Source organism: Lepisosteus platostomus, chromosome 18 (assembly GCF_059453375.1).
Source record: "Lepisosteus platostomus isolate fLepPlt1 chromosome 18, fLepPlt1.hap1, whole genome shotgun sequence".
Taxonomy (NCBI): domain Eukaryota; kingdom Metazoa; phylum Chordata; class Actinopteri; order Semionotiformes; family Lepisosteidae; genus Lepisosteus; species Lepisosteus platostomus.
In genome coordinates this window covers 10,676,619-10,695,816 of record NC_142628.1, presented here as the reverse complement: position 1 = coordinate 10,695,816, position 19,198 = coordinate 10,676,619, and the positions used below count along the sequence as shown (strand labels likewise).

Below are 19,198 nucleotides of genomic sequence, written 5' to 3'. Positions count from 1 at the left end.
GAGCTGAACACACAAGAATGCATTCCCACACACACACACCACGAAAAGAGGCAATAGTATTTTTGTAATATTACCAAACAGAAAGCTATTTAAAAATATATAAATCTATAGAATAGATATGGATTCTTATTAAATCATATATACAGAGTAGACCCTCAGTCAAACTTTCATTCATGAGTATAATATTTAAAAAGTAACCTGAACGATATAAATTAAATACACCACTGTATCATTTTTAATATTATATTTGATCAAATTCCATATGAAGAAGAAAGGTTTTTCAAGAAAAAGGTTGTAGCCCCAAAAAATAACTTAGTCTTAGTTACAAAGCACAATATTCCAAAAAAGATTGTTACTTATTTTTGTTGTCTTTGAGAGATGCAGATGTTTCTCCCAGATTTGTGCAAGATAACTTTTATGAAATAAGGCAAAAGAAATACACAGGACTGAGTGTTAATATCAAAGTCATTCTTGATCAGTTACAGCCTTTTTTCACTGGCATCCCTTTTATACTTTGCTGGGTACAATGGGATTAATTTTGTCACCCCTAAAAACAAAGTTCACTGCCCCTTTCTCAACTGAAAACTACATCAGAATAACCCCTGAACATTGTGAAGTATGTACATACCGGAAATTGAAATAAAACTTAAAGAGATGTAAAATCATGAAGAATAATCCACTGAAGTATTAAAAATCACAAAAGCTTTAGAAAGTATGTGTACATTTGTACTATATTTCTACACTACCACTGTAGTTGTTCATTGGGCTTACCTAGATGAAGACAGCATTTATATTCTCTTATACTTGACTCCTTTTTCCTATTTCTTGTAAAAGTATTTAGATCGCCAACAATTTTCAGTGTTTTATCATTTCTGTGCTACAGGTCCAGTTCTTGAAATGCAAGACAAGTTTAGCAGAAGACCTCTGCTGGGCAGTTTACTCACTGGTCACTGGACCTTTGCACAGACAACGACAGGCAAACATTTATGCATCGGAACAATGCAATGGCCCTGCTTGTGTTGGTCAGCCCAACGAGCTGAGTGATGCCCTGCTTTACAAACGGCTGCTGTGCAGCAGTGGAGAAGGACACCAAACGTACTGAGCTATGAAGTCTCCATCTAATGAAAGTTCAGTTTTGCTCCCCCCAGAAGCTCACGCATCAGGCACTTTGCTAACTGGGTGGTATCAAGGGTTTTACAAATAATTCGGTTCACTCACAATATAATATTTGTCAGCAATATTATAATAACAGAAAATTTCAATAGCGTTAGGGGTCCAAATGATAGTGAGGGCATTAATATTACTGAATTCTAATACAATAAACAAATGCCTGGAAGGATCGCATAATGGCACTATTTTTCATCTGTGTCGGGAACTACCTCAGTCAAGCATAGCTCATCAGTGCTGCTGAAAATTCATAAGCTCTTCGTACAACAACAGGATTGTGCAAACGCAACATATTTCAACATTATTACAAACCTGATCCCTCATCAGCCAGGTATTTGTCTCTTGCATACAGAACAGAGTCCAGCATGGATTCGAAAAGAAGAAAATAACCCTAAGAGGAAAAAACAAAGAGGTTTTTGAGCTTTGTAATATAATAAAACATACTAAGAGCAAAACACTCCAAATCAACTTTACATTCTTTGCATCATCTCATGTACTTATGGACAGCTCTTTTTCATTTTTGAAACATATTGGTGACCAGCTACAGCTGATTTTTCAGTATTCTATAAAATTCAGTTTTATGTGCACACAATTCAAGAACAGAAAAATTGCAGGGTAAGTAGAATCTTCTTGAGGTTAAGTTTGGGTGTATTTTATTATCCAAGAGATCATGTGAATGTATCCTGGAGCTCCTGCTCTGAAACATGCCACTGCAAAGTGCTAACTGACAGGCTCTGGTCCCAGGAGGCCTGTATTAAACAATCATGGATGTTGAATTAGCCTATAAAAGGTGATCCTCCAGAGAATACTAAACCGCCCCCCTGTAGAAAAGGAGGGAAGGGAATCCCATTCTGTCTCTTCTCTTCTCCAGGCAGAAGAACTGTGATACTGTTTTGGGGAAAAGTACGTGTTTTATAGTTTAAGTACTATTACACAAATATATGAAACGAAAAAGAGAATAAAGGAAACAGCATTAAAGATGTGCACCAATTAGCATACACCATCTGTATATGGTAATAGCCTACAACATGTAAAAGAACGCACTGCATTCATATGAAAATTATATTACACCGGCTAAATTAATCTCTCTGTTGAATTAATAAATCATATTTGCCGCATGTACAGTATGCAAATAGATTCATAACTTACAGGATTTAAAACTGGTTATGAAAATTTGCTGTGAGCCACATGGCTTCTTACAAGAAATCAATAGAGGGATTTCTTTTTTTTCTGGAGCATACCCATGAAAGCACGAATCTGTTCACACAGAAAATCCCTCGTTGGCAATAGAAAGGCTTTGACTTTCTCTTTACAAAACTAAATAACCTAAACAACTCTTATTAACAGAGCAGTGAAAGAAAGTGTCATTTGGAACCATAATATAAGAACATTGTGACATAATCCTTTAGAGAGAGATTACATATATTACAACAAGCACATTAGCACATACAGCACTGCTGTCACAAACTGCAAGCTATAATAAAATGCATATATGGTTAGCACAACACTTAAAAAGCATCACAATATTTAAGCTGTCCTGACAAGATACACCGCAATACTATATCTTGATCAAGGTTTGTTATATTCATAACTGTAACATTATTCTAACTGGGTACTTACTGCAGAGGCTGGACAGAATGCACAATGTGGCACTTTTGTGTGCTTTTCTTAAGGACAGATAACAGCCTCAAATATTCAGATTCATTAGGAATGTAGGTGAATACAATGTAAGTTATAATTCTCTTTCAGTATTCTAGCAGGTCTGGACTCTAGAGTGGTGTTAAAATGGAGAAAAAACATTCTATAGATAAGAATGACTGTGTGCGGATAGAATTATGATGGAATTTGTTTTAATCAGTTTTAGTATTCTAGCTTCCAAAGGAATACAATTAGACAGTCTTCACAATCTAGACACAACACTACTACAACAGCAGAATGATAGATAAAGATGGTAACTATCGATAACAATAATAATAATTCTGTTTTTGAGCCAACAAATCATTAAAAGCACATTTAAGAATTTGGAGAAATTACACAAAGCTTCAGTCTAAAAATTTACTAGCAAGGCTTGGAATGTCTAAAGTAAAAGGAGACCCACAGTTATAAGAGATTTGAGAACATAATATAAACAGAATCCTATTTTAAGAGAGGTGTCAACTTCTGTCACTAAGATATCAGTTCTCCACCCCACAATAATTAATCATGAAAAATATTGTGATGCAACCCTAGCTGCAGCATATTGTATTTTTTTTAATTACAGCAATTAGCATGAGAGAGATGTGGAAGTGACTCCCCTCATATTTCCCTAGAATCACAAGAGCAGTATTTCTGCTGACTCCATCGCAAACGATCTGCCTCCACTAGTGCCTGGGCTCAAGATCTACTACGTCTGCTTTGACCCCCAGGTGACCTCCTGTTCTGCACAAGCAGACAACATGACCCCCGGTATTAATTCTTCCCAACACAAAGATTGAGCTTTTGTCCACAGCCTGTTGGTTTAATTCAGGAGTCTCTGTATATTCTTTACACAGACATGGGGTACAATTCCATTAATGGTGCATTCTGTGCCTTTAATGCAGGCTTAAAACCACAGCTATAGACAGGGGTAAAATTTAATGACCTTAACAGGTCTTTTTCAAGACCTTGTCATCTCATAGCACCATATCCCTTCTTAATTAAAATGTAAAAGATTCCAAAAGTACTTTTAAAAGTGCTGTAATCCCACACAGAATACAACAATAAATCAATTTACTGTATAAACCACACTGATTGAAAATCATTTTGAAAATACATGTTAGAAGAGTGCTGAGCTATTCTTAACTTAAGCATGATTACAGCAAAGTCAATTTTAGAGTTTACTGAAGAGATTCTGTAGTTTGGTTTAAGGAGGACCATCGTTAGGTACACATGACAAGCAAAAGACTTTCACCATATTGAACATGCACTTCAGAAAGACAACCACAAGTTGAAACACATACAAATAAATATTCCAGAAAGATAACACTAAGTAAACTAATTAAAAAATAAAGGGTTTACAAAAAGACTGTGGTAGGTTTTACTACATTATTTCCAAAGCATCATCATTCGCACTGAAATGAAATTTTGAGCTAATTGCGATAAGCGTCAGGTAACTGGATAAACCACTGCTGCAAACAGTTGTTTTAAGATATAAAGACAAATCCAGGTGCCCACTTACAAAAGCAAAAAAAAATAAATTTATGGTCCCATTTACGCTTTCCAATTATCTGTGTCCTTTGCCTGACCTTTCACTCTAAAACTAGTCCCCCTCACCCAGTTGTAACCTCATCTGCTCCATCTTCCCTGCACTGTAGTTCTTTAGTGCTGTCCTTGGTCCTGAACCATACCATTTATAACCAATATCAGAACAATCGTCTCTGTGCTGCTTGTGTGTGGTGCTCATCTGCAGTGTAATTTAGAATGTAATTTCACAGGCTGCTGCCTCACCTGTAGGGGTGCCATCTGGAAGGAGAATTATACCTGACATCGTCTCCCATGATGCTCTGGTGGACCCTGCCTCTGCGCTGACTGAGGCTCACGTTTTCCTGCATTCACACCTTCACAATTAATTACAGAACGGGAGCTATACTGCACAAATCTGTGAGCAGAATATTAATGTTAAAATCTCTTCTAGCTTACTGATAGTTATTGCATACTGGTGCTGCTGCTATTCAGCTTTACTATTAAAGCTATGTATTTATAAATAATATATCCAGAAGTACGTACTTGTAAAACAAAGTGAAATTTTAAAAAGTGTTAAGGACGATTGACATATACACCTTGTCGCTTTGGTCAAATTAATCTGCATGTCCCATTTAACAAATTAGAATTATTAGGTGTAAAGGTTGATTAAGAAATCTTCATTTAAATAACTCTTTCAGTTTCATTCTTTTCCAGTTCCATTAGGTTTGAATGCAGGATTAATTAAAACCTACAACAATCCATCAAAATTTTAATCAGATAACATATTTCACTGATAAGATCGCCAATTTTGCAATAATGAATTACTTACATGTGTTAATTTACACTAGCGTAGCAGCAATTGAAAATATTTATTAGTGATTCTACATTAAAGGATCCATTTATTTGGGTGTTGAAATAAAAAACACTTAAAATATCAACAAATGAATTAATTACCAATAATGTCCTAGTTGGGATCCACAAATCTACCTCTTCAATAGCCACTGAAAACCTACACGTCTGACAGATGGCCTAATGAGAAGTACCAACGCAGACAATTACGCAACGAAATGCACAATTAAAAACACAGCTACCTTTCAAAAGCCTCTATGGGATATATATACTGTATATATTTTCCATAGTATTATAATTAAACACTGGTCACCCTTTCAATGGCAAAAGGATTTTATGGTAAACTAGCCTGACACTGCTGAGGTTAATTTGGTGTATGAATAGGAAATCTGAACCTGTAATTCAACAAAATTTAATGAGATATAAAAAGCCTCAATGAGCTTTTTTAAAACTTAAGACTTATGAAGAAAAATACATAAAACAGATCACAAACATTATTGACAAACAGGGTTTGTTATATGATAAACCTAATATGAAACATCACTATAAATACAGGCAAATAAATAACTCATCCTATCCAAGGTAATGAAAACATTTAATGTTACAACAAATCTTTCATTCTGAGATAGGTAATACTAGAAATTACTGTGTTCAACGGGAAGCAGCACAGACACCTCCTAGTTATCTCTCCTTTAAATCAAAAACATTTTTTTAACTCAATGACAATATCAATACCTCACACTGTTTAGAAATAGATGGGAAAATATCATCATCTGGAATCTTTCGTTTAGAGGTACAATACACACTAAGCTAAAGATATCCAAAGTCCAGAGGAGGGCAAGATGCAGTGAAAACTAAAAAATGAGGAGGATGTAACCTCTGCACAGCTTCAGTGTCACTATCTGAAATGCATTTATTTAAAAAACTAGGATAACTGGGGTTAATGAAGTAGTTATTTGAAAGGGAAAATTGTACACTGAAGAGAAAAGGTTACTTAGGAGTTCAAGCTTATTGAGAACTGAGCTGTTGTAAATATAGGATAAGATAAGGGTCTACTTTGATGCCACTATAAGTGTTTGTGAATTCTAATTTAATTTCGACATGTCTTGCTGTTAAATATAACCTAAATGTTATAGCTGTAACACTGTAGTACGAAAAACACTGGCTTACACAAAAGTTAATTTTATATCCCACATTTACTTTGCCACTTGAATTTTAATACAATTCAGTCTTCATACATAAAAAGTTCTACAGAAACACAAAGCCATGACACCTTTCATTGGAACAAAAAGCTGACGCTTAAGCTGAAGAAATTAATAGAAAAGGGAATATAATTAGCACGGTTATAATAAACTTTACTAAAATTATCACTGCATTTGTTTACATGACCATTTAATAAGATTACATCAGCAGTACTGACACCAGCCCCGCTTCACAGTACTCTTTTTAATTATGGGAAAACATCCCCATCACCTCCCTAAAGGGGACAAATGGCTTGTACCGGTTCTGCTTGTGAGCAAGCCCATTTTACAAGCCCTGCTCACATCTGAAATGCAGCTCTAGCTACTGCTGCTGCAAAAGAATGATCTTGGTTCTTCAGGCAGCACAGTAAGAAAAGGACAATACAACAAAAACGGAACCTGAACCTTAAGATAATGCAACACCATTTGTAGGTCTAGAACTCTAACACAGTAAAGAACACAATAAAACATATTTGTTCTCACAGGGCACATCCTTCAGCAATGTCTCAAAGGCCCCTGACAAAAGCAAGCTGCCATCGCAGACAGGCAGAACCGTCCTATACTGGAATCGGAGACATAACTACACAAGGAAAAACAAAAAGGAGTGAAGCCTTTCACACTGGTATAATACCATATTGAAACTTAATCCTTAATTCTAAAAATAAAAGATGTGAATTTTTTTTATTCAGTAGGTTGATTGTAGGTTGACCAACTGGTAAGTTGGTACTAATTTTGTGTAATAAAAACACACCTTTTCCAATATAGATAACCGAGATTGAGGGAATAGCATGGTGGTCATCAGATACACTAACTTATTTGGTTCAAAAATATTTTTAAACTAAATCTCTTAAAGGACAGAACAATCTAATATATTTAAGGCATTTTAGTCATGTATATTAGTCACAATAGAGTCTGTCTAGTTTAACAGCAGTGACATAAGCAAGTTTAACTGCAGCAGGTGTAATAATGTAAAGGTAAACATGCAAGTAGAGAGCGGTCACTTTTTTCGTGAATGGGGAACGGCTGAGCAGGAGGTAATTGCACAAATGAAGTTAGAAAACATTTACATCCAGACAGAAGTTCTGACAATCTAGAGGATGGGTGTGCCAGATAGGACGATAGCAAATCAAGTGAAGGCATTAGACCATTCAGGATAAGCAAAATCTAATGATATACAATGTAGAAAAAAAACTGAAATTTCCTGGTCCCTAGAAAGGTCTTTAAAAGGTAGGGCTATTATTTTATCAAGCCTTTCTTGGAAAAATAATTTTAATGCAATGTAGCCAAGGCTGATTTTCACATTTCAGTGAAAACAGGTAACACTGTAGAATTCAACTTGACAAGACAGACTTTGATCAAGATGAATCAAAACACCATGACTGAAGGTGTTTCCAGTGTTTACGCATAGATAGACAGGGACAGAACGAGTAATTATAGTATCTTTTTTCAGGACAGGCAATGCTTGTGACAGAAGATAACAAAACATGAGACTATTGTGTCATTAATTTAAACCAAATGTACCATCCCAAACACTGTTCAAAGGGGAAATCAGGTGGGGGAGAAGGATGTCCGATAATAATGAAATATAATTTTATAATTACCAGTTTATTAACAAAAGCAAAATTCCTACTTGGTCACTGAATGAATAGTATGTAAACAGTGTTATATGGTTAGTGGAACCTCACCTAGTTTAAGATGTAAACTTGGCAGGATCAAAGGGTATTAATGATTAAAATAATTTAACAATAATCATAAAAAAGGTAGTAAAATTGGACATATGTACTGTAAACTGTTACTGGTAGCATCACCTACTTAGCACTCCAGACCGAGCAATAACTTTTGACGTCACAAACCTTGCTGAGCAAACCCCTAAACAAACTGCAGACTATCTGGACACAAGCAAGCCATCTCATCTACAGGACAATGAGCTTCCCACACACAATGTCATTCTGGATCGTTTAACCTTTGTATTCTTTCCTAAAGCAGGCATAAGAAAACTATTCCAATACATGCAGTTCCAAAGAAGTTTCAAAGTCAGCTGGAATAAGGAATTGTAAAGTAATGGCAACAACAAACATCCTCCATAGGTAACATTAGCTAATTAGTAGCATTACAATTTTCCAAGGGATAGGATTTGAGCAGACATATGAGGAGGATAAGGTGCCATCTCTTGTTTGTTTTTTAAAATGCAAATCAGTTTTTTAAATTATGAAGTTGCTTTTTCAGCTAAGGGAAACTATTCCTCAATAAATGGCCCGACAGCAGTCTACACTTTTTTAAATTGACGCATTGATTTCTCACAAGATAGACTTTGTCCAGGCTATTTCCAATGAGGAAAGTAAATGGCATTTAAGAAACTTTTACATTCCCTAGACTGTACATGTACGTTACATGAGGAATCATCATTATATGAAGGCTTTTTACAAATATCTATAAGCTTGTTACAAGTAAAATGCAAATTAAGGCATTAGTTTCTCACAATAACAGTGAATTCAAACTGATATCAGGTTAGCAGCTGAGATTATTAAAAAGCAATGTTTAAAGATTTTGTTTCATTTTTATTTCTCTAAAACCTGCCTTTGCTTGGCTACCAGGCGACCTAGGTCATTTTTTATTGTTAGTGACAGTTTCCATCAGCTACCACAACAGACAAATTACATTTTTGTTCAGTTTCTGCCATTGTACTGTTGAAAAGGAAAAAAATATTGAGCCCATGAATCAATATTTAGAGGTTAAAACCCCAGATCAGTGATTGAGAACTGGTTTGTCACATCAGTCAGCAGTGGGTAGACTGGTCATTTTCAGTGCCCCTACATCAACTCCTCTAAAATAAAAGCAGACAGGCCATTGTTGCTGAAATCCAGGCTTAGTGAGCTGGAATTCACCTATCTGTCATTGCAACAGTTGTTGGAATCATGCTTTTTTAGGGGATGACAAGTGATTTAAACATTCTAACTACCATCTAGGACTGAGTACCAAGTTGACAAAATGCTCATGAATTTAGGAAAGGTTTATAAAAACAGATAGCTCACAGTCCTGTTAATTACGGTAAGGTAGAAGATTGTACTACAAGCTAATTAAGCAGCCTGGTGACACTACTCCAGGGACCCATGCTCTGTTGCAGTCCGTGGCACCTGTCTGTAGAGTTTGCGTATTCACACTGTTATTTGCCAGGTGCTCCAGGTGTCTCCAGTCTCACAAATACACTCAGATTAAGACTAATCGGCTATTCTAAACTGTCTCTTTCTGGGGTTGTCTTCACGCATGGGGGAGTCAGTTGCAAGTATCGATTATGTGACTATTGAATCAAAAGAGCAGAATACACCAAATTACATCCTGTCCGTTATGGTTCTTGTGGTATCAGATATCTATAATGAGTTATGTGGGTCTGCATTAGACACGCAGAACCACTGCTGATGCACACTAATTTCATACATTTTTACATTATACATTCATCTTAACACTATTCATCAACAACAGCTGACATTTGATTTACAGGTAATTACAGCTATATGCAATGTTCCTGTTATAATGTTTCAGCGAATCCTGGAAAGGAACAAGATAATGTGTCAAAGACTTGATATGAAGCACTACTTACCTAAACTGTACCAAACGCACAGGATATGAAAGTCATTTATGAGAAAAAAACAAGTTCATGTTGATGAGGCTAAAATAATTAGATGACATGTATTTTATCACTCTTTTCATTATGCATTTTGTGCTACTGCATTGCTCCTTGACAAAGAAATCTTCGACGGTTGTAATAATATACAAGATTCGACATCAAATATGTTTCCTGGCTTTTCTTTTTCTAGTACACCATCAAATTCACATTACAAATTATTCCAAAACCACAGAGAGCTCCGTCACCTGTGCTACTATCCTCAAACATGATGCCAAGGAAACCTGACTTACAGCATACAAGCTTTTGGGAATGTTTTCTGTGAAATACAAAGACACAAAACATAACTGCAATTAAAATAATTGACCAGTTGGCTTAAGGAAAATACCAATCAAGACATGCTAATTTAGTCCAAAATGAAACACACTGAATACAGAAGAAACCTACCAGTGAATACAACATCATTGAGAATTATTATTATATTATAAAATGTTTGGCATAATTACATAGATGATGGTACCAATTAACTCATAACTGATAATCAGCATTGGTGATTTTCCACACTTACAAAAGCACTGAGGAGGTGCCCAGCAGTGCAGTAGCAATCACTGCATTATGCTTTTATTTACCCAACACATCCAATTACTACAACATTGCTTCTCGAGTAAGGGTACCTCATGCTTTTTCTAATTACATGAGAAACGCCACTTTCTCCAGCTTTTCCATAATAATCCCTTGCCTCAGCGAGCAAACACCTCAGAAATGCATAAAGATATCTGATGAAATGATCATTAATTCTATTTAATATGGATATTTTCAATCACTTACCTCTGCCAGTGATTGATTCATTTCAATCAGTTGCATCTTATTATTTTCAGAATAAGACAGCACATTTACCCTCACACAGATGAAAATATTTTACATCTACTACGATCAGAAGTGACAAGAATTTAAGATTTATTAATGTTCATGGACTTAAAGTCATTAAAGATTATGCTGCCTATCCTTCACTCTCCAGAGCACGGTGACCAAAGACTTTCAATTTCCCTTGTTAACAAACTAGCTGTTGTCACAAAGCAGCTTTGCAAAATGGAATGGGATTCATATGGCTAGAAAAATAGAGATGGATCAAAATCTTCAAGAATTAAGAATAAATATAGAAGTCTGTTTTTAATTATATGGCATATCATTTCTTTGGGAGGATATTTTAGGAAAAAATTAAAACGATGTATTGCATGCTGAAAGAAATGAAAAGATTAAAAAGTTTAATTAAGCTGTACTGATGATTGGGAACATAGAAATTAAGCATCTTCTGTGCAGTCCTTATAAAGAAATGAAATGATCGCGTAAAACACAAAGAAAAAAATGTTTCTTATAAATGACTTGTGTGAAAACAGCCGTATGAGCTGGGACAGGACATTTTTTCCCCGCTACAAAACATATATTCACTCAGCTTACCATCCACTCCGAAATAATAATGTCCACTTTTTCAACTGGTAGGTCTACTTCTTCTATTCTTCCTTTGATTAAAGTAATGATGTCTTCAAGACTGTTTGATCTGTTGGAAAACCATTGTAGACAAACTCAGTTTTAATGCACTAATATTACAGGGCATCGGCAGCATAAAAAAACATATCAGGGTATTAAATAAAAGAAATGATTAAAATAAAAACAAATGCATTTTCTTGGTCTAACACCCTCATAGCCATTTATAAATATAACCGTAAACGTTTTTTTGGATGATATATCAATTATTCAGTGGCAAAAAATATTTTTGGAAACTGATTGATAAAGAAAACACGACTTATGAAAACAAAAGCACTCTTATTACACCTATTATAATTCTGCCAATCACTGGCACCTCCACTGAAGGCTTAGGATGGACTCAACTGGGATTGCATTAGCCAAGTAAGCTTCAACTTGCATTTGGCTTAGAGAGACAGATACGCTGATAAGCCCTGCTAGATCAGAATAAGCAATTCATTTGTTTCCCAGTACAAATAAACACCCAACAGATTTCTGACATTTTGAACAGGTCTGAGGAATGGCATCTCAGCTAGCTACAACTAAGAGAATAAAGATCATGCCCAGAGAGATAAAACCTCCCAAGAATGAGCAGTGCAGTATCTCCATGCTCTGAAAGCAAAAGCAGAATACTTTCACTAAGGCTGACCACGCACAGTACCTGTACACACATTCAAGTTGTTATATACTAAAGGAAATGAAAATGAAGAGACATAAAAAGGTTCTGAATTTAAGAGATATGTGTTTTTCACTTGCATTGAAGATGTTTTACCCTATATGGCCGGCACCCTGTATTTACCAGAATATAGTATTGAAGTATGAAGCCAATATTAAAAAAACATGGAATAACAATCAAGGAAAACAATTATTCAATCTACAAAATAACAGAATTCCACATGTAAAGAACTAGACAATATAAATTTAAACTTTCAAAGATTTTCATAGATACTGTTGTGATTATGCTTATTCTTTTAAATTTCTCAAGACTTAATGTTCTCAAAATCAAAGCCCTCCATTCATTATTAAAGGTGATTTCCAAAAACTACAGAACAACAGTATTGAATGGATGGATGGGTGGAATGGTAACTATAAATGGTAACAGTAAGGTACGTGTTTGCCTAAATTCTTAGTTCATCGTACAATACATTACACAAATCACTGAATGCACAGGAAAAGGCAGCAAGCCTTAATTAGATTTTCTGCATATATGGTACATATACTGTATATGTACCATATATGTATACATGGTTATATAAACAACATGGGTCTCAGAGTCTTTCCTGGGGCCTGAAATATACTTCAAAAGCACTAAAGAATGTTCTATGTTATAAAAAACCTTGAAAGAAACACTCATGAAGGTGGCGGTCTTCAACCAGCACAATTTGTATAGCAAAGCACTAGATAATTGTACCTCCAGAGCTACCCTTTACATACTCTGCTGTGAATACAAACACTGAACCCAAAACAAATATCAGCAAACAATGAGTGTGCCTAAGTTTTAATGATCATCCCATTCTCCCAAGCACACAGTATCAATCTTTCTGAATATTCCATTATCATGACAGCTAATGTTACCGGGGACAGAATAATTACTCACACCCGTAAAATTTATTTCTACAGAGCGATCCTTATCTCTAGCTCTTACTGCTATCTCATTCTCCCAGAATCCCACAATCACTCTCTGCCTGGCTCTAAAGGAAACACTGTAATCTCATTAAAAGTGTAATTTAGAGGACAATGCTGGAGACAACTGCAATGAAGGGTGGGAGAAGAAGGCGTCAGAGTGAAAAGCACTGGTGTACTTGTTAACTTCCTTTATTTTAAGTCAAGTACTCTACACTACAGAGGTCACGCAAATATGCCAGGAATAAACAGCGAAACAAAATGGTAAATTACAATATTCTGCTGGTGCTTCATTCATCAAACTTTAAAAAAATGTTTCAGAAACCATCAGTGAGATCTTTTCAAGCTCAAATATGCTCAGCATGATCTGTATAAAAAGGTCACTTTAAACCCAGAGAGATACACTAGTGCCAGTATTAATAGAACAATTTGCAAGGCTTTCAGCTTCCAGATGTGGAACTACAGATGACGATTATTTGTTTGGTAACCAGAAACTGTACTGATAAAATGTAATACAAACGCATTCATGATTATCGTAATTTCACATTTATTTAAAGTAAGAAGTTTAATTTTTTCATACCAGTTTTCACACAGCCCAACATTAAAATCATTAAATATGTACTTGTACTATAAAATGTGACTCTTGACTTTTTAAATCCAAAGCAGTGAAATAATACTGTAAAAGGGATCTTTCCATAAAGTGTTGTTTGTTCCATTCTCCCACTACCTGACCACACTGATATCCTGGCTTCCGTCAAGAAACAGCTGGACGACATCCTTGGCTCGATCAGCTTCTCACAACAAAATGAGCTGAATGGGCTAAATGACCTCTTTTCATATCTGGACTCCATTTAAAAATACAATCTCTGTTACAACCAGCTTTCTTGATTATGGAAATGAATTAATTAGTATAGCAATCAAACAGGAACTGGATATACACAGAAACGGTCTAGAATGAACAGAACTGTCCAGTATCTGATTTTTATAACTCTGTTTTAAATAAAAATCACTGTGTTATTCACTCCAATAAAAATAATATCATAACCTCGGTTTTCACAAAGCCTTACAATAGGGCTAAACAATATGACTGCAAATGAGCTAAGGTGCACTGCCGGGCTTCCTGAAGTTTTCAGCAGTCGATCTCCCTACAGCAGGCTGTCTGCAGGGGACTGCACTACGGTACACACTGACAGGACTGTGCTAGCATGCGGATCAACTTGTATTAGCAGCATCAAGGGTGGAAAGATGAACTTTAGCTAGCGTGCCTTTAAATTCTAGGACCATGTAAACTGACACAGACTTCATGGTAGTCAACCATCCGAAATAAATAAAGGTTGAAAGGTCAGCTAGACTGCAGCGCATTATATAGCACAATATACCTTCGGACGTTTTCTTCCAGCTGGGTTATGGAGCGGTGATGAAGATGAAGAACACAGAGCAAAATCTGTGACACTACACAAGGGGGGAGGGGGGGCTCAAGCAGTCAAGCTAAAAGGTCCATCGGCATGGGTAGAAAATAACTCCCATGTGGGGGGACAAGGCTAAACATCACTCGAGCAAACGGACCCAGGCAGCAGAAAAGAGCCTGATTCCTGCTCTTGTGGTCCGGGTGCAGCAAGTGTATAATGTGAACAAAATAGCACATCACTGAAAGAGACTAAGAGGGAGAGAAGTTAATCTATTTTATTGCATGAGCCAACTCACCCCTGAAAGGTTGCATATGTAGCGTGGGGTATTATATTGATATATTAAAGATCACATGAGGAGCAGACAATCAGCTAGTAAAAATCATTTTTAAACACTTTATCTAGTTTTGAAAATCCAATTTTTTTATAACCTTCATGTCTCAGCTCACCTTTTTGTGTTGACAGGTATCTAACACAGCTGTTAACTTGTATTTTGAGAATGCACTGCATTACAACTGGTCAACCTTTTCCCAACACCTTGAACATGAAACACAAGTACTAATAAAAGCCAAACTAAGAGGCACAGAATACTACACACTCCGACTACATTCTACCATCAATTTAAAGAATGCAAGAGAAGGTAACAGGTCTAATAAAGACACAACATCAATGTTCCTCACCTCACAATGTCCATAGCCTGATAGATGATCTCAGACTGGTCCACTCCTATCACCTTTTTGGCTCCTGCTCTCGCTGCAAACATTGAAAGAATACCGGTGCCACAGCCAACATCCAAAACTACCTGCAGGTCAGCAAAAAAGACGATAACAATCTAGGAACATCTGGAGAGCATTCATTTTAGAAGCACTGAATGCGCTTACAGAAGTAATTTTTTATTTAAAATGCATACACACCACCAATGAGAAACAACAGATAATACATTGGCAGATCGTGCTTCTCTAATTAAATCTATAATATAATTGTTTCTACCAATAAGCACATCACCAGATTTTCCCCCACTTGTGAAACACTGCCACCAACACACACACAAAGTACAGTAAAATATAATTCAAGTGATTAATCACAAAAAAAACATACTGTACTGTCACATAAAAGGTACAAACAGGCCCCCACAAGAACCATGCAGGCTTCTGAAAATGGGTCATTAAGAGGTGTAAATCTAGAACAAGGACAAGACTGTAGTTCAGAGATCTTTGGCTCACGTTCCATCACACTTTAGTGAACAGCAACCACAACCCTTGTGGGCCCTTATCGGTTCTCAAATCGAGTACAACATCTCAATTGTGATTTCAAATGATAGATTGTAAGGTTTCACCATATTCATATGAATGCTCACAGAACTCAGGTGGTCAGGGGTTCCACACTTTTTCAGTCCAACATGTTCAAAATCAGACTCTTAAGGCTAAAACAGTTAGGTAGTCAGTGTCAACATAACTAATGGCCATGATGTCGGACAGTACCAAGTGTAATGACAACACTGATCTGTATTTCTGTTATCAGTGCTCTGCAGTCTTCACAAACTAAATAACACTCTCATGTGCAATAACACTAAGGTACATTAAATCAGCTCCTGTCTGTGGTACTCCTCTCCCAGAGATAGCTAACCCAGGAGGGCTCTCACTGTATAATAATACTGCAAAACCCCTAATAAGACCAGCCTGCCCCACTTACCTTGTCCTTGAAGACATCTGGATTGAGGCACATGAAGTCCCTGTAGCTTTCTGTCCGTACTTTGTCCTGCATATATCATTACAAACAAAAAAAGCAGGACTGCTTATTAAAATTTTGTCTTGTAGCAAATTATCTAGCAGAATAAAAAAAGATTAAAAATGTAAAAACCCATGCATTGTACAAAACAATAGCACATGAACACTTTAGTCAACACCTTTATGCTTTACAATAAATGTGCTACCTAAAGCCTTCCAAAGAAGCCTACAGACAGAAATTCATTAATCATATTGGTGTTTCAAATAAATTATATTTTATTTCTTTCAGATATTTTAGCTTAAAAAACTTGGCTGCATAAAAATAAATTACTTCTCACAAACAACAAGATAACATTGATTTTTCAAAAAGAATCCAGCCTGCAACAATGAGACATGGATGTCACTTTATTACAGAACTAGAAATAAAAAAATAAGCTTCTAAGCTTCTACCATTATTACATGTAGCTCAACATTTTTATCACTAATCAGGAACGAGCTACATATATATGAATTAAAGGGGCACTGCAACACTTTTTTTGTATTGCAGGGTTAGAAAGAATCAGCATTGATGAGTGCATTTCAAACCACAATAAAAGTAAAATGTACACAGTAATGTACTGTATAAAACCTCCAATTTACATCACAAAATAGACTAATTTTCCCAGTATGAGCAGTGCCATATTCTGCAATTCAGAACGAAGCAAAATAATTCTGGTGACGTTAAGCAGCACTATTTCATTGTAAACAAGCAGGCTTGTGAAAACATCTCTTTTAATGGAATATAAATATTGCTCTCAACTTCCAAGAGAGTTTTGCCAACAGATACTACTTGTTAACTCTGCATACAGATCACGTTGGAAGATTTCTGCAGTGAAATGACTGCTACACAACCTGTATTTGTTCACTTGTACATCACATCACATTAGCCATTTCAGTGACTAGCGAGCAGGAAGGGCCACACCGTGTCATAATTTGTAGGAACTCACTCTCTCACCCATTATTGAGATTTAATAACCGGTTTGAGAAATTGGGGCCGCAGTCCCGCTTTATCAACTCAGCATAAACAACAGAAAGAGTGTGTGCTGAGGATTTATATAAATCTACAAATTTACTCTTTCTCTTCTTTTTAACATTGATATTATTTTTTCTGTTTTTTCTCTTATGGGCTTTTCTATAAATGCAGCGCAATAAAAGTTAAATGTACACAGTAACGTACTGTATAAAACCTCCAATTTACATCACAAAATGCAGCAAATGGATTAAAAATTCTAACAAGGTAATGTACCAAAGCCAACAAACAAAAAACAGACAAAAAGAAACACAAAACAATAATTGTATAATCATACTCTTCAATATTTTGCAGATTTTTCAAAGAACTACTGCAACATTAATATTTATAATGATGCAAAACTGAAGCAACATAGAATGAGCAGAAAGCTATGAAAGTTTTTTTGTAGTTCTATTATCTACACCGCAAATACTCATACCTTTTACCTTTGTATTAATGGTAAAAGATATTTCCCCAACTCTTGCTTTAAGGAAAACGGAAAAACAGCTGCAAAACTGCTCCAAGCAATTTTACACCAAAGGTGCACCTACAGCAGAGTCCAACACAATGTCTGACCAACACAGCTGTGCACCAAAAGGCTTTTAAATACAAGCCATTATCAATTGTTCTCCTGCAAGTAAATCCCCTTCTTTATAACTCCACCAGCTTTCTTGATTGGTCTAATGAATATTTTTACTTGCTATATCACGAGTCCTTAAAGAACTGCAATTACATCTGCAGAACTGGCAATTAAATTAGCAGACAATTTTCACAGGACAGCATCTACGTTTAATGCAACTAATTAAAAACAATGTTGCATTAAAGACAGAGAAGAATTTACAAGTACTGCACACATCACTTGAACACAGAAAACCCCACACAGTTAAAAAAAACTGCAAATTTAAGTTCCTCATGAAATAAAGATATCTACTTTATAATCAGACTGCAATTTATTTATAAGCTTTTGTAAATCAAAGCAAAGCAAAACTCTGCTTTCAAGTGGAATTCCTGAGAAATGCAAAGTAACTGCACCTCTGCAAACTTTATTTTGAGGTTAGACGCAAGGCCTGAGAAATATAAGAAACAGTAACAATTTGAAAGAAAAATAACTGAAAACTGAGAAAAATGTTTTTCGCCTATTTTAATTAAAAGGAAACTGCTTTATGCCACTACAAAGCGAAAGACTAGGGACAGAAGGGTTAAAAATGCAGTATTTCCCACATACAGAGACGTTGGTTTATGGGAGCTCGTAAAACATTGACGTTTCACTTTTGGATGATGCGCATTAGGGTGTGAAGCTCCTTGCGTATGTTGGTTTTATGCAGCACTGGACACAAGACAGGATGAATTCTAAACCAGCAGAGATACGGCACTGCGGCGCATCAAAACGCCCACAAAGAGCGGGCAAACTGCGCCTTTGTAGCTACTGGAAAAATTAATGAGGACACTGAACCACGAAACAGTGATCCACAACTCTGTTCTCCCTCACTTGCTCCCAGCATTTTTATTTACTGCAGTGCTTTGTGCAGAAAGTCCCCCACCTTTAGCATCTCCTCATGGATCCCATAGTGCCCGTAGGAGGTAAAGTAAGCCTCATCCTCGTCTTCTCGCAGCTCAGCTATGGCACCGGCAGCCGAGACACCCGTTCTGACATCTGCGTTCATCACCAAATTCTGAGCAAATTGTCTGTAATCAATTTCAAACACATCCTTGAGGCAGAAGAACTGGACCATGAAAAGGAACAACTCTGCTGCAGTGGAATTTTCCCTCCATCTTTTCTGCCCATTCAT

At 36.1% G+C, this 19,198-nt stretch overlaps 1 protein-coding gene across 1 annotated transcript in view; it reads right to left on the bottom strand.

Annotated features, from left to right (window-relative positions):
* prmt3 (protein arginine methyltransferase 3) overlaps nt 1-19,198 on the bottom strand; it is a 44,196-nt gene that overhangs the window by 21,771 nt on the left and 3,227 nt on the right. The window contains exons 7-11 of the mRNA XM_088611674.1: nt 18,950-19,094; nt 16,326-16,391; nt 15,314-15,435; nt 11,539-11,638; nt 1,480-1,558 (exon numbers count right to left, since the gene is read on the bottom strand). Of these exons, the coding sequence (XP_088467800.1) occupies nt 1,480-1,558; nt 11,539-11,638; nt 15,314-15,435; nt 16,326-16,391; nt 18,950-19,094 (512 nt within the window). The remainder of the gene's footprint in view (nt 1-1,479; nt 1,559-11,538; nt 11,639-15,313; nt 15,436-16,325; nt 16,392-18,949; nt 19,095-19,198) is intronic.